The sequence below is a fragment of the Diabrotica virgifera genome, chromosome 3, assembly GCF_917563875.1.
Source record: "Diabrotica virgifera virgifera chromosome 3, PGI_DIABVI_V3a".
Taxonomy (NCBI): domain Eukaryota; kingdom Metazoa; phylum Arthropoda; class Insecta; order Coleoptera; family Chrysomelidae; genus Diabrotica; species Diabrotica virgifera.
In genome coordinates this window covers 138896113-138909926 of record NC_065445.1, presented here as the reverse complement: position 1 = coordinate 138909926, position 13814 = coordinate 138896113, and the positions used below count along the sequence as shown (strand labels likewise).

At 32.0% G+C, this 13814-nt stretch overlaps 1 protein-coding gene across 3 annotated transcripts in view; it reads right to left on the bottom strand.

Annotated features, from left to right (window-relative positions):
- Window positions 1-44: 44 nt before the first annotated feature.
- The window catches only part of LOC126881331 (cholesterol transporter ABCA5-like), a 254480-nt gene continuing 240710 nt past the window's right edge, over window positions 45-13814 (bottom strand). For all 3 annotated transcript variants that reach the window (XM_050645551.1, XM_050645552.1, XM_050645553.1), the window contains exon 28: window positions 45-8288. In XM_050645551.1, the coding sequence (XP_050501508.1) occupies window positions 8188-8288 (101 nt within the window). In that variant the 3' untranslated portion in view covers window positions 45-8187. The remainder of the gene's footprint in view (window positions 8289-13814) is intronic.

The window sequence follows — 13814 nt, the reverse complement described above, 5'->3', positions numbered from 1 at the left end:
TACTTTTAGGATAGGTTAGGAAGCAAACAATGAAATACACCATATGGTCAAGAAAGGTAATCTTTATTTTCAAATCTATATTTTCCTCTGTTACAGAGTGTATAGTATTTTAAGATTTATTGTAACAAGTTGTTTTAAGTACGATATTATATCAAGTACCTAGTTTTGCAAAAGAATGTATACAATGCAAGCAGTTATGTACAGTAATAATTGAGGCACTATTTTGTCTTTGTAAAAATTATTCACACTAAACATTCAAGATTTAGGCCTTAAAATTAATTAGCAACAAATTAACGACAAAAGTTACTGTGAGTAATAAATATTATAAAGGATTTTTAGTCAAATATATCAGATATATCATACATACCTCGTATTATATTTATATATAGTATATACTGAACTAAGTCAAAATTGAAAATGTTAATAATAACGACAAATTAATTAAGGTTCTTACAGAGTGGATACTATGAACATATACACGAATTGTAGTGAAGAAGTTAGATTACGTAATAATTGCTTGTTGATTCCCAAAAAGATTATCCACGGGGCTCAAAATAAATATGCCTAAATAGACAAGTAAAAGGCCAAAGATTAGCCTGATCTTCTTCTAGTGCCGACTCCACTAAGGAAAGTTGGCTATAACCATTGTAAACTCGTCTATCTTCTGCACTTATTAAAGGCGTCTGTGTTTTTAATATTTGTCGTCTACCAGGACCCTCTTTTCCTTCGATTTTACCATTCATAATCAGCTGCAACAACTCATACTTATCATTTTTAAGTATGTGCTCCGAATATGCTGTCTTTTGGCTTTTAATGGTGATCACAAGTTCTCCGGCTCTTTCCATTCTGTGCAACACCATTTCGGTCGTAATATGATCGGTCCATGGTATTTTCAAAATTCTCCTAGTCATATCTGAAAAGTGCTCATATCAGCTTTCTCATTAAGTAACATTAACAGTCCAGGCTTCGACACTATAAAAAAGATTACTCAGAAATTTCCTCATCTTCAAAATGTCTGTTCTTGATTGCTATATTCTTGATCGAATTCTTTTCGGATTTAGATCTTCCGTAATCCACACTCCTAAAGATTCATTTGTTATCAGGATCGTTGTAATGACTTTGCCCCTCTTACTGATAACAATAGTTTTTGTTTTCTTTATGTTTATTGTCAAACCAAACTATTTATCAGTATCACAAATTATGTTTAGTAGCGTTTGCAGGTTTTTCTCACTTTCATCGATAACGACTGTATCATCAGCATTACGAATGTTATTTATATTCTCACCATTTATCATGATCCCTTCTGTAAATTTTTAAAGTGCATATGTAAATAAACCTATATATGAGTATATATTAAATAATAATGGTGAAAATACACAGCCCTGTCTCACTCCTTTACTTATCTGTTGGCTGATTATTATCCTTTAATATTAGCCTGATAATTGGGTGTAATATCCAAACTACGGAAATTCTTCTTTTCATTAAAGAGATTCTTGAGTATTGATTGACCAAATTGACGATAATGTCTGGAAAAATCTAGGACAGAGGTGTTCAGAGTTTATGATCAAAAAATTTTGGCTTTTATGCGAAGAAAATCAATGACAATCCTTTTTTATACATAAATTACCCTAGAATATTCCCGACTTGGACTGGAGGATATCCAATAACTATTCATGACATTATCGAATGTCACAATAGCTTTCCAAAGGATCCGCAAGCATGCTAAAAAAATATAATTGTTTCACAAACTTCATAAATTTAAATATACACAATTCAAATATATTTACATATTTTTATTATTAAATTAAATCTGTAACCATGGCAATAATCTATTTACAACCTATAATCTCAAACGCATGCATAATGTATGGGTTATATTAAATATCTGAGTGATGACTAAAAACCCATCCATGCAACAGGTAAAAAACAAATTAGGCTTTAAATAATAATCTCACGAAATAACAAATTACAAATAAAAGCATGGTATCACAAACTGACTAGTACAAATCATATAAAAATATCAGAAATATATCTGGTAAACGTTCCTTGACTAAAAGTGTTTAACTGTAAAACAGAAATTGTTGGTTGGCTCTCTATTCGCTGTGAATTTCGCCGGTAGCGCTCTCTCGCGGTTTGAAATTTGTTCTTTTCTGATAAAACTGGTATATGTGAAATATTAAAAAACGAAAAAAATAGATATTTACCTAGAAAAACACAAATTATGAATTGAAATATTATTGTAAACTGATTACTCAACGAATACAGAGAATGAATAGTAAAAGTAATTATGCTTTTTTTATTTTATTAATTTATAATATTTCATATATACAGTGGAACCCCGATAATTCGGCCCCCGATAACCCGGAAGTCCGGCTAACCCGGACCGATTTTCATCAGACAAACATTTCAACAATAAAAATGTACTAACCGTTGCAAGATAATTCGGATGGAATTCCCCAGATTATTTTGTGCTTGATTGATATCGACCCAGTCTCTTAATCTGGGGAATTCCATCCGAATTATCTTGCAAGGGATTAATAGATAGTATGTAATATAATATTTGAGAGATAATGTGTATTTGTGTAATTTCAACTATGTATACGATAGTAAAAATGACTCATGGCACACGGCAGCGACGGCAGAGCGACGGTCATTGTCTCGGATTTATCGGAAACAACAGGCACCTATTGTTCCTTTATTTATTTCAAATTGTCTTAACATTGTTTAAAAAAGACTAAAAGACTACTTAAAAAATTATTTTTTAAACAATAGTCTTAGTTTTCTTTGTTCATAACATCGTTCCGATTGTGACTGTATTGTATGTAGTGTCTTGTATTGTTTCCTTTAGTTTGCTTAGGTTTGTGTTTGCGTGTTTTTAATAATTTAGATGTGTAGTTCATGTTATTTCAACTATAATGGAGTTTATCTGTAAGTATATCGTATTTTATTAATTTTTACCATATTCTCCGGTTAACCCGGATTTTCGATAACCCGGATCGGTCGCGGTTCCGATTAATCCGAGTTATCGAGGTTCCACTGTACATAAGTTCCTGCGACTGGATAACTGCTTACGCAAGAGGCCATTGAGAAAAAGAAGTTTACGTTTTAAAGGCTCCCTCTGTTTTTATCATAGATATAATAACTCGTAGATTAGGCAAGGTATATGCCGCTCTGTGCATGGAGATGTAACGCCAATGGACAGCCTAAGTCTGACGTCACAAATATCACAGAATTGGGAGGAGCTTATATTGACTCCAAACAATTTTGTTTGTAACGTTAAATGGTCATAAGTAATTTTTCATTTATGTGCTTTGTGTGGCAAAATAAGACTTCATTTAGGTATTTCGTTAAAGAAACGTGTTAATTAAGAGAATTTTATTCGTTTTTGTTCAGGTGGTTTTTATTCCTTAGTGGTTGAAAATAAACATAACCTCAAAACTGTATAAAAATATCTTAATTTGACACGTTTCTTTAACTAAATACCTAAATGAAAAGTCTTATTTTGTTACACAAACCACGTAACCAATAAATTAAAAATTCCTTATGAGTGTTTAACATTATAAACAAAATTGTTTGGAGTCAAATATAAGCTCCTCCCAATTTTGTGACGTCAAGACTTAGGATGTTCATATTAAGGATTGAGTGGTCTAGCCATCTTTGTCTGCCATATGCGCGAAATTGATTGGTTAAAAGAGATAGATAGACCACCGATCGACTGCTTCCACGTTACGCTTTTTTGCTCAGTATGCCTTGTTTACGGTTAATATGTCTATGGTTTTTATTCGCTGTGAGTATTGCCGGTAGGGCTTAAAACTTGTACTATTCTAGTAAAATTGTTCAAGTTAAATGCACAAATTTGCCACTAACAGCGCTGGCGAAAACTATTTAATCCCCTCTACTCATCGTCTCACAGCGAATTCGTCTGTCATATAGGTAACCGTAAATACTTTGACATCGATGGATATTGCATTTATTAATTAAGTACTATACAGTACACTCCCTCTATAACGAGAACTGAAATAGCGAACTAATTACCTCGTTATAAGCGGATCTCGTTATATCAGACAACAATAATATTAAAATGTTTTGATGCTTCTTACGTAGTTTATTAGGTGTCCATGGTCGACCTGAACAATGACACGTAAATCGTAAATTGTAAATTTCCTACAATAATCAATATCGGTCGATATAGAAAAGAAGTTTATTACAGGCGGTGAAGTTTATTACAGCACTGGCCTCGATAATAACACAGATGTTGGGCATTTCTATATACAGGCAGTTGGGGTAGTTATTTATAGCCATTAATGCGCTAAGTAAAAGGTAAAGAAACATATTCTTCGATTTCATTTTTCCTCGTTATAACCAAATATGCCTCGTTGTAGAGGTGTTATAGTTCAATAGGAATTTCATGGGACATCTAGTGTACCTCGTTATAAGCGAAACCTCGTAATATCCGTGTTCGTTATAGAGAAAGTCCACTGTATTCCCAGACTGTCAAATAGAAAATTGTTAAGTAACTTTTGTTAAGTAAATTGTTAAGTACCTTCTATTATTTAAAATAAAGTACCAAAAATAATCCTGGTCATATTTTAAGCTAGGTATGCACTGTATTTTTTATAATTAGAGCATTTTTTTATCTTTTGACAGATACGGATGTACGGTGAAGATCTCGTCACCATATGTATCTCTTAGCTATGGTGTATCTTTTAATTTTGCTAGGTAGGGCGCTTCTAGTCTCGCTATAATATGCACTACGATGCCAGCTCTACTAATTCGGCAGTGTATCTACCGAAAACACCTAATTTTCTACGGATTTTTACTCTTTAGTTTATTTTACTCCAAATAAAAGCATTGATATTGTAGGCTTCCTGTAACTGTGTCTTGTTGTTAAAAACACAAACGTTGTAGCAGGTTTTACTAAAATCAACAGTCAAATTTAAATTTACCGATCTAAATCTCTATTGAAATAAATACATAACTATGTATGTATGTGCGTGCATAAGTATTATATGTGCGCACATGTATGTAATGTTATTATATTTGGAATATTGTAGCAAACAGTAATTTATTATCTATCGTGGCTGAATGGATCTAGTAATCCAAAGACAATAAAGGGAAAAACAATTTTGGTGGTGGCAACATTGTAGTGCCTTGTTTGGAGAACATCAAATAAAAGTATGTATGGAAAGTAGACAATAATAGAAAGCAATGGCTATGTTATTGTTCCTATTTTTTAACTGTTATTATATGTACCAGTTTGTCCTGACCATATTACAAGATTCTATTCTGTTTCAAAAGTATCTATTTTATGTTGTTTATGTTTAAATGAATATTTCAATGTTTTTTTATTTGTATCGTTTCTAAATAAAATTTTCTGAAACTAAACCATTTTGATTTAATTGGATTTCAAATAAAAATAAAATAGTAGAATTAAATCATTTAGTACATCATATTTACGTGTGATTAGTGTTGAAGATCCTTAGTATTCGATGGCTGAAATTTAACAAAAAAATCATAAAAATCAGAGTAATAAAAATAAATATTTAAATACGATTAATTAAGGAACATTTACTATAAGTTAATATTTGTGTATCCATTCAGATGATTAAGTTATCATATAAAAATAATAAAAAAAAATCCAAATAATTAATACAGCATATAGTTCGAACCGAATCTTCGACACGAACCTGGTCGATTAGACGTCGAATTCAGAAAAATTTTCATTGTTATTTTCGAAGAAAAAAGTGCCTTTCCACCATGACAACGCACAGAATTGGGCGCCACCATGAATTGGGCGCCACCATGAATTAGGCTACGAACTGCTGCCCCATCCACCGTCTTCTCCAGATTTGGCCTCGTGCGACATCTTTGTGTTTCCAAGCTTGAAAAAGTCATTTGTCCGGAAGAAATTCGAGATTATCAAGTCGTTGGCGCCACGGAGCCCTATTACGGTACATTCCAAAATGTGTACATAATAATTCTCTATGTCCAAGGTTAATATATACAAATCTCCCTAACTAAATCTGTCACACTTCACCATTCATCCATACCAGCGATTCTCAACCTGTGTTACATGAACCACTGGTGGTACATATCATTATTTGAGGTGGTACGCAAAACCCAAAAGCACAGTCAAAATCAGCACCTATATTATAGTTTATTAGATTACCTACCTAGATAGGTATTTCAGTTAGGTGGTACCAAAAATATTAAAAATTATTTTGTGGAACATGACGCAAAAAGGTTGAGAACCACTGAACTATACATTATAATATACTTTTATAATATTATATTAAAATAAATAATTTGAAAAAAGCGCCGAATATTGATATAAATAATTTGAAGAAATTTGTAAATTAGAAATCAGTGCTGTAAATCATAGTTGCCAAATTTTGTACTCTTCGTTATTTCTTCCTTTTATGTTTTATTGTAAGTGGTTGCATAAAACTGTATGTACAGCTTCTATTAATCGTGTAAAATAAAGTGGGTTACATTGGGCGCATTAATAAAAACAATATCAATAAACATTCAATCGATACAAAATCTGAATGGATACTTCCAACAACCAAATAGGTAAGTACTAAATCAAGATATGTATCAACAAAAGCAATGCAATATCATATTCGATTACTAATAGTCCGCAGTACACCGTCTCTTTTTGAAAATGATTACAAAAGTCTTAAAAATGGTTTTAACTGCTTCGTTTGAGCGAGTCTACCACTTTCTGAAAATTATCAGAGTGTAGATCGGACACTTTTCCGCACGCACAACACCTAAACTTGTAGCTCTAGCGACGCTACCGGTACCTCGCTACCGTTAAATCTTAAGCCAAAGATTATACGTTAAAATAAAAAAAATTATTTTTGTCGAACAAAAAAGAGGGGGGGGGGAGATCGTCGAGTCCGACACCCGCAATATGTCACTCTAGCGCGGTACAGTTTTGGTATTATAAATTCTTAATTCTTTATTAAAAGTACTTACAAAAGATTGTGGATCTCTTGTACGACAAATTTACAGCCTCGCGTCTTTAGTCCGATAACGTAATTATGTTAATTATAACAGGTTATGTTTTGAAATTACAAAATGTCGGACACGACTCACATTCAGGGATCCTTTATACAACCACAGCACTGTCCAATAAAAATTTTGATCAGATAGCCAGTCCGATAAATTAATTCCACTTTTTGTAAGCAAAATTCAAGATATTATTTATGGATTTGTCAAATATTTCTTCATTATTTTAATTCTCAGAGAAGAATGTGGTTCATTGTCGTTCACCAATGGTTTCAACTTTAGATAAAAAACCATTAAAACATAACCGCGCTAGAACTACAGGTATAGGTGTTATGCGTGTAGAAAAGCGTCCATTCTGCATTCTGAAAATTTTCAGAAAGTGGTCTTCTTAAAGTTCCGCTCCTATCGGAGATTGGAAATCATTCTGGCAATTATAATTTTGTTGGTTACGCGCCGGAATAGTTCAATTGAGCTGCATCCAAACCATTGCGTAGCCACGAGATTTTACGTCTTCCTACGCTTCTTGTGCCATTGATTTTGCCCTGCATTATATTCCTTAATAGTTCGTATTTTTCACCTCTCATGATGTGCCCCAAGTATTCCAACTTCCTGATTTTTATGGAATTTAAAACTTCGCATTGTTTTCCTAGTTGTTCGAGCACTTGTGCGTTTGTTTTACGATCTGTCCATGATATTTTCAGAACACGTCTATAACACCACATTTCGAATGCTTCCAGGTTTTTAATGTTGGATTGTTTTAGTGTCCATGCCTCAACCCCATACAAAAGGGTGGAGAAAATATAACAACGAAGCATTCTTATCCGGAGCGTTATATTGATATTGCGATTACAGAAAAATTTCCTCATTCTGTTAAAAATTTTTGTATTATCCAGTACTAGTCTAACTCTGATGTTTTGTGCTTTTGTAAAACCACCAGAAAGTGGTAGACTCGGTCAAACGAAGCAGTTAAAATCATTTTTAAGGCTTTTGTAATCATTTTTAGAAAGTGACGGTGTAATGGGGACTACAACATTGTATGTCAGTAATCAAATGAACATAGTAAATATAAAAATTTAAAAACGACGGTCTTTTAGATATCTTTTACACTTAAACTAATTATGTTAGGATCACAATTGAATAAACACTATGTTTACGATTACTTCTCATTCATTTCTACGATTCATCATTTTCGCTTTCATGGGCGAATTTCAAGAACACTTGCTCTAGTGTAGTCTGACTGAAACTGTATTCTTCAATGTCCAACTCCGTCTTAGCTGGAAACAAAAAGTAAATGTACAAATACAGGCATGGACAAAAATATTGAATATTTTGAAATAGGGAACTTGCATAAATCTTTAAATTCGACAAGAATGCTATACACCACAACATAACATAATTTACAATATACAGCGTGTCTACTTGAGTTGGAAACATATGGGAAACTTTTTTATTATTAATTTTACGAAAAAAAGTTATTCTTTATAAAAAGTTCTGCATGCCCCAAAACCTAAGATTCAATTATCAGATATCAAATTTTCTCAATATTATACGAGGTATGTCAAAAAATATGAATTTCGGCTAAGGATAAAGTACCTTTATTTCTCTCAATATCGAAAATTCTTATTATGAAAAGTTGTTTGGAAATAAAAACCAAGCTCAAATATGTAATTACATGCTTCTAATTGGAAAAAAATATTTTCCAAATTTTTCTCAAATTTATTGATACTAACTTCGTTTTTATTCATTACACATACGATAACTCTTTTATTATTACTTTTATGAAAAAAAGGTATTCTTTATAAAAATTTCTGTATGTCCTAAGACCGAAGATTCAACCAACGATATGACATTTTATTAATTTTATACGAGTTATGTCAAAAAATATGAATTTCACTCAAGAGTAAAGTACTTTTATTTTTCACAATATTGAAAACGGTTATTAAAAAAGTTATTTAGAATTAAAAACTATGTGTCAATATGCAATTACATCCTTCTAATTGAAATACTGTGAAATATAAAGGTGCTATAATATTGAGCGAATTTCATATTTTTTGACACACCTCGTATAAAATTAATAAAAGTTGATATATCATGGTTGTGTCTTAGATTTTAGACCATGCAAAGTTTTTTATGAAGAATAACTTTTTTTCGTAAAATGAATAATAAACGAGTTATGATATTTGTAATAATTAAAAACGATGTTGGGTATCCATAAATTTGAGAAAAATATTTTTTTTTCAATAAGAAGCATGTAATTGCATATTTCATCTTAGTTTTTAATTCCAAACAACTTTTTATCATAAGAATTTTCGATATTGAGAGAAATAAAGGTACTTTACCCTTAGCCGAAATTCATATTTTTTGACATACCTCGTATAATATTGAGAAAATTTGATATCTGATAATTGAATCTTAGGTTTTGGGGCATGCAGAACTTTTTATAAAGAATAACTTTTTTCGTAAAATTAATAATAAAAAAGTTTCCCATATGTTTCCAACTCAAGTAGACACGCTGTATGTATATCAAAGAAATAAAAGTTGTTTTTGTCTTTCGTTTGGTCCCTAAAAACGATTAAAATCGAGAGAAAATTCAAATTACAGCAGCCAGTCATCATAAAGTGAGAAATGTTCTCCATTGTCCATGGACCATTAACCCTGCACCATTAATTCATTACGTTTGATATTCATTTACTTGTTGTAGTCACTTTATGGTGTATCTAAATTTTATAATAGTTATTTATGAAACAGTTCGTGAAGTATGCTTTTTGCGAATGCACGCGATTTTTAGAGCACGAGCGACAACGGAGCGAGTGCTATACATCGCGTAAGTTCGCAAAAAGTACTTCACGCACAGTTTCATACAATATTTTATCTACTCTACGATAAACAAATAAAAAAAACTGTAACTCTTCGTCACTGGAATTCATTTCTATTCTACAATTTTTAGAACTTTGACATTTAAAAATCCTAACTTCTTCTTCTTGTAGTTTCATGGCCTCCGCCTCTAAGGTACTTGGCCAGTCCTCGTATTTAGACTAACTGGAAGGGAATCCTCTTTTCAAAGGGTCTGGATTTTTCCATATTCCCTTTTTTAAATTCATTGTGATATGATTTTCAAATAACTATTTTTATTTTATATTTTAATTTGATATTGTTAAAAATTGATTGATCTTTCTTAAGGTTTGGTCATTAATATTATGTAGGAGATTTTGTATTGAAATGGGTGTTGGACTTCCTATATTAACAAGTTCCTGATACAGGTCAAATTGATTTGTTTTGTTAATTGGGCATTCAAGTAACATATGAGTTATACTTCCTATTTGTCCACATTCACAAAAAGGAGTATCACTACAATTAATTTTAAACAAATGGTCTGGTGTGTGACAATGGCCCGTTCGCATTCTAATAATTGATGTCAAGTGCCTTCGATCCACAAATGTGAATTTGTGGAACCAAGAGTTTATAGAAAAATCACTTTGGCATTGTTGATACCATTTCCCTTTAGTTTTAAACTGCTTTGTCCATTCAACTTTAAACTCATTTACAATTTTTTGTTTAATAAAAGGCAAACAGTCTAATTTATCTATTTTAATGTCTGCAGGAACATTTAAAGTATTGCCTATATTTGCCAATTTATCAGCCTCTGTATTCCCCTTTACTCCAGTATGGCCTGGAATCCAAGCCAAGATTATATTAAATCCTGCTTCCATTGACTCAATAATAAGTCTTTTATATAGTTTTTGGATAGCACTTTTAGCATCTGAAAAAATTATTGCTTCTTTAATATTTTTTTCAATACAAACAGATACTGCCTTGTTAATTGCAATAATTTCTGCAGTGCATATTTGAGTGTGCTCATGTAATCTGGATGCATAGTTATAATTGATTGAAGGTATGTGTACCCCAAAACCTACTGTCCTCGACTCGGGATCTAAAGAACGGTCTGTAAATACCCATGTATAATTTCCGTATGAAGCTGAAAATTCATTAAGAAATTCCTGATGAGTATAGGTTTCCATTTTTTTGTGAGTTGAGAAAATTGTCTGAAATGTTCCCGTAAGATAATTCAGTTCGATCTGAAAGCAGGATTTAATGTTCTCTTTATATAGATTAATGAGGTATTTGTCAAAATTATTTTTGATTTCAATCAGATGTGGTGGCTCTTGTGATTTCCAAAATCCTATTTTATAATTTACTTTGGTTCCCAACTCTGACAGGATGTCGTTCAGTGGATTTTCAGATCAGCTAGGATTTTCAGATAGCACTTAGCGCACAGTATTTTTCTTCTTGCATCTAATGAAATTTCTCCACTTTCTGCTAACAAAGCATTAGTGGGGGTAGATCTCATACAGCCCGTGATGATTCGTAAAGCTTTAAACTGAATTTTATCTAATATTAAGAGTGGGGACTTACTACAGGGGAATCCAAATGGGGTCTTACGATTCCTTTATAAATTAATGAGAGTGTATGGGGGTTTGCTCCCCACCAGGTTCCACATATTGCCCTCATTATATTCAAACCTTTTTGAGCTTGTGTTTCGATAAGTTTAATATTTTCAATCCAGTTAAGTCGATTATTGAATATTGTCCCTAAATATTTAATTGATTCGCTAATAGGAATTATCTCTCCCTCTATTTTTAACGGAATATTATTGGTGATGTTTTTCTTTTTGTTAAAGATTACTGCAGAGGATTTACCATGGTACAAGGGTAGTTTATTTTCTGTTAACCATTGAGTTATGTGAGTAAGACATATATTAGGTAATCTTATAAGATTATTTATATCTTCACCAACTGTTATGAGGGCTAGATCATCTGCATATTGAATTAGCCTGAAATTAGATGGAATAATGTCATGTAGCGCTTTGGTATATATGTTGAATTGAATAGTAGTGGGCTCAGGGACGACACCTGAGCCATCCCTTTATCAGTGATGTTGGGTCCAATTATTTGGTATTCCCTATCTCGGATATAAATATTTCTGTTATTTAAGAATTCAAAAATTAGGTTATTATATGTATATGGTATTTTTAAATCCGCCATTTTTCTATCATAAGCAGCATTTAGATCAAGGGAGACCGTTAAAACCGCTTTTCTCAGTAAAAGCATTAAGTACTATGTGGAAAAGCGCTACATGCGCATTACTACATCCACTTTCTTTGCGAAAGCCCAGCTGGTAGCTGGGTAAAACACTATTATGCTCTACGAACCATTCTATTCTATTTTTAATTATGTTTTCTAGAATTTTACCTACACATGACGTTAAGGCGATTGGTCGGTAACTTTCTGGACTGTTTGGACATTTAGTAGGTTTTAGGAAAAGTAATATTAGTGTTCGTTTCCACTGCCATGGTAGCTTACTTGTTTTTAATATATTATTGAAAATTTTTATCAAATGGGATTCTGCTATTGTGGGTATATTTTTTAACATCGAATAAGATACCTTATCGATACCAGTGGTCTTATCTTTTTTTGAGTATATTATATTAGTGTACTCAGTGTAGGTTATTTGCTCAACAGTTTCATTGATAGGGCTCAGAAGTTTAAACCAGGGATCTACATTGCATGAAGTTAAAAATCCTAACTACTTTCAAACCACAAAACTGTCAAAAATTTTGTTGTAAGTCATTGCTCATATTGTCATCACCATGACAACGCGAAAGTTAAGGATATTTGATTATAATGAAAGTGTGCCAAAAAACCCATTGAAAGTGTGCGGAAAAGTAAATCCCATTTAAAATACATTGTTACTTCACGCACATTTTAAACCCTTCACGCACTGCTATCTATAATGACAGTTTTCACAAACTAAAAACTTATACATAATATGACATAGAGTAGATAAAAATCTTTAGATAGTTGCTGCGAACTATTCGCCGTGTGCAAGTACTTGAAGCGGATACGAGAAACGATCGTGCACAAATATCGGAGAAATCTTGAAACTTTCTTAAATAATTCATATTGTCAATTGAAATTGTCAAATTCACGTATATTTCATACCTACTGTCATTGAAGAAGAAAAATTATATGTTGCTCCAAATATTGATATGATATGCAAATATTATATAAAATTAAGTTTAATTAATTGTATTTTGCTTGCAGTACTGCATTTTAATAATTAATTTGATTTACTACATTCAATTGTTTAGCTTTTAATAACATAACCTCAGTCTTACTTTTTCTTCTTATAATTTTTTTTTTTGGACTGTGGCTTTGACAATTATCCAGCACCAGGACTAATATAATTGGCCAATACAATTAAAAGTGCTAAAAATGTTGCTGAGCTATGAAACCAGGTGTCGCCTTTCCGAACTTGCACGGTCCCAATATATTTCATAATATTTGAGTGTTCTTCTTAAGACAACTTTTTTAAAATGGCCGAAGAGGGTTTTTCTAAAGGGCAGTATGATAACTTACTTGTTACGAACATAAATCTTTTTTATTATGATTATTTTATTTTAATTTTATAGCTAAAACAGTTCCACAAAAATATTGTATAGGTAAATATAATTCAATCTGTAATGTACCGGGTGTCCCAATAAGAATGGCTCTCGGCCATATCTCAGGAACCGTTTATAGTAGAGCTTTGAAATAAAAAATTTTATAACAAAACTTGCCTCGGGAAAAGCCTGGAAATTATTTTCATAATTGTGCGACCACCGCTAGAGGGCGTAATTGAATATCAAAAATTAAAAAATCTAAATTTTACAAAATTTTCCTAATGAAGGGGCACTGGGAATCCAATCGTCGTATTTTTCATAAAATTCTACGCATATTTGATTTGACAAGTTTAGGTCTACC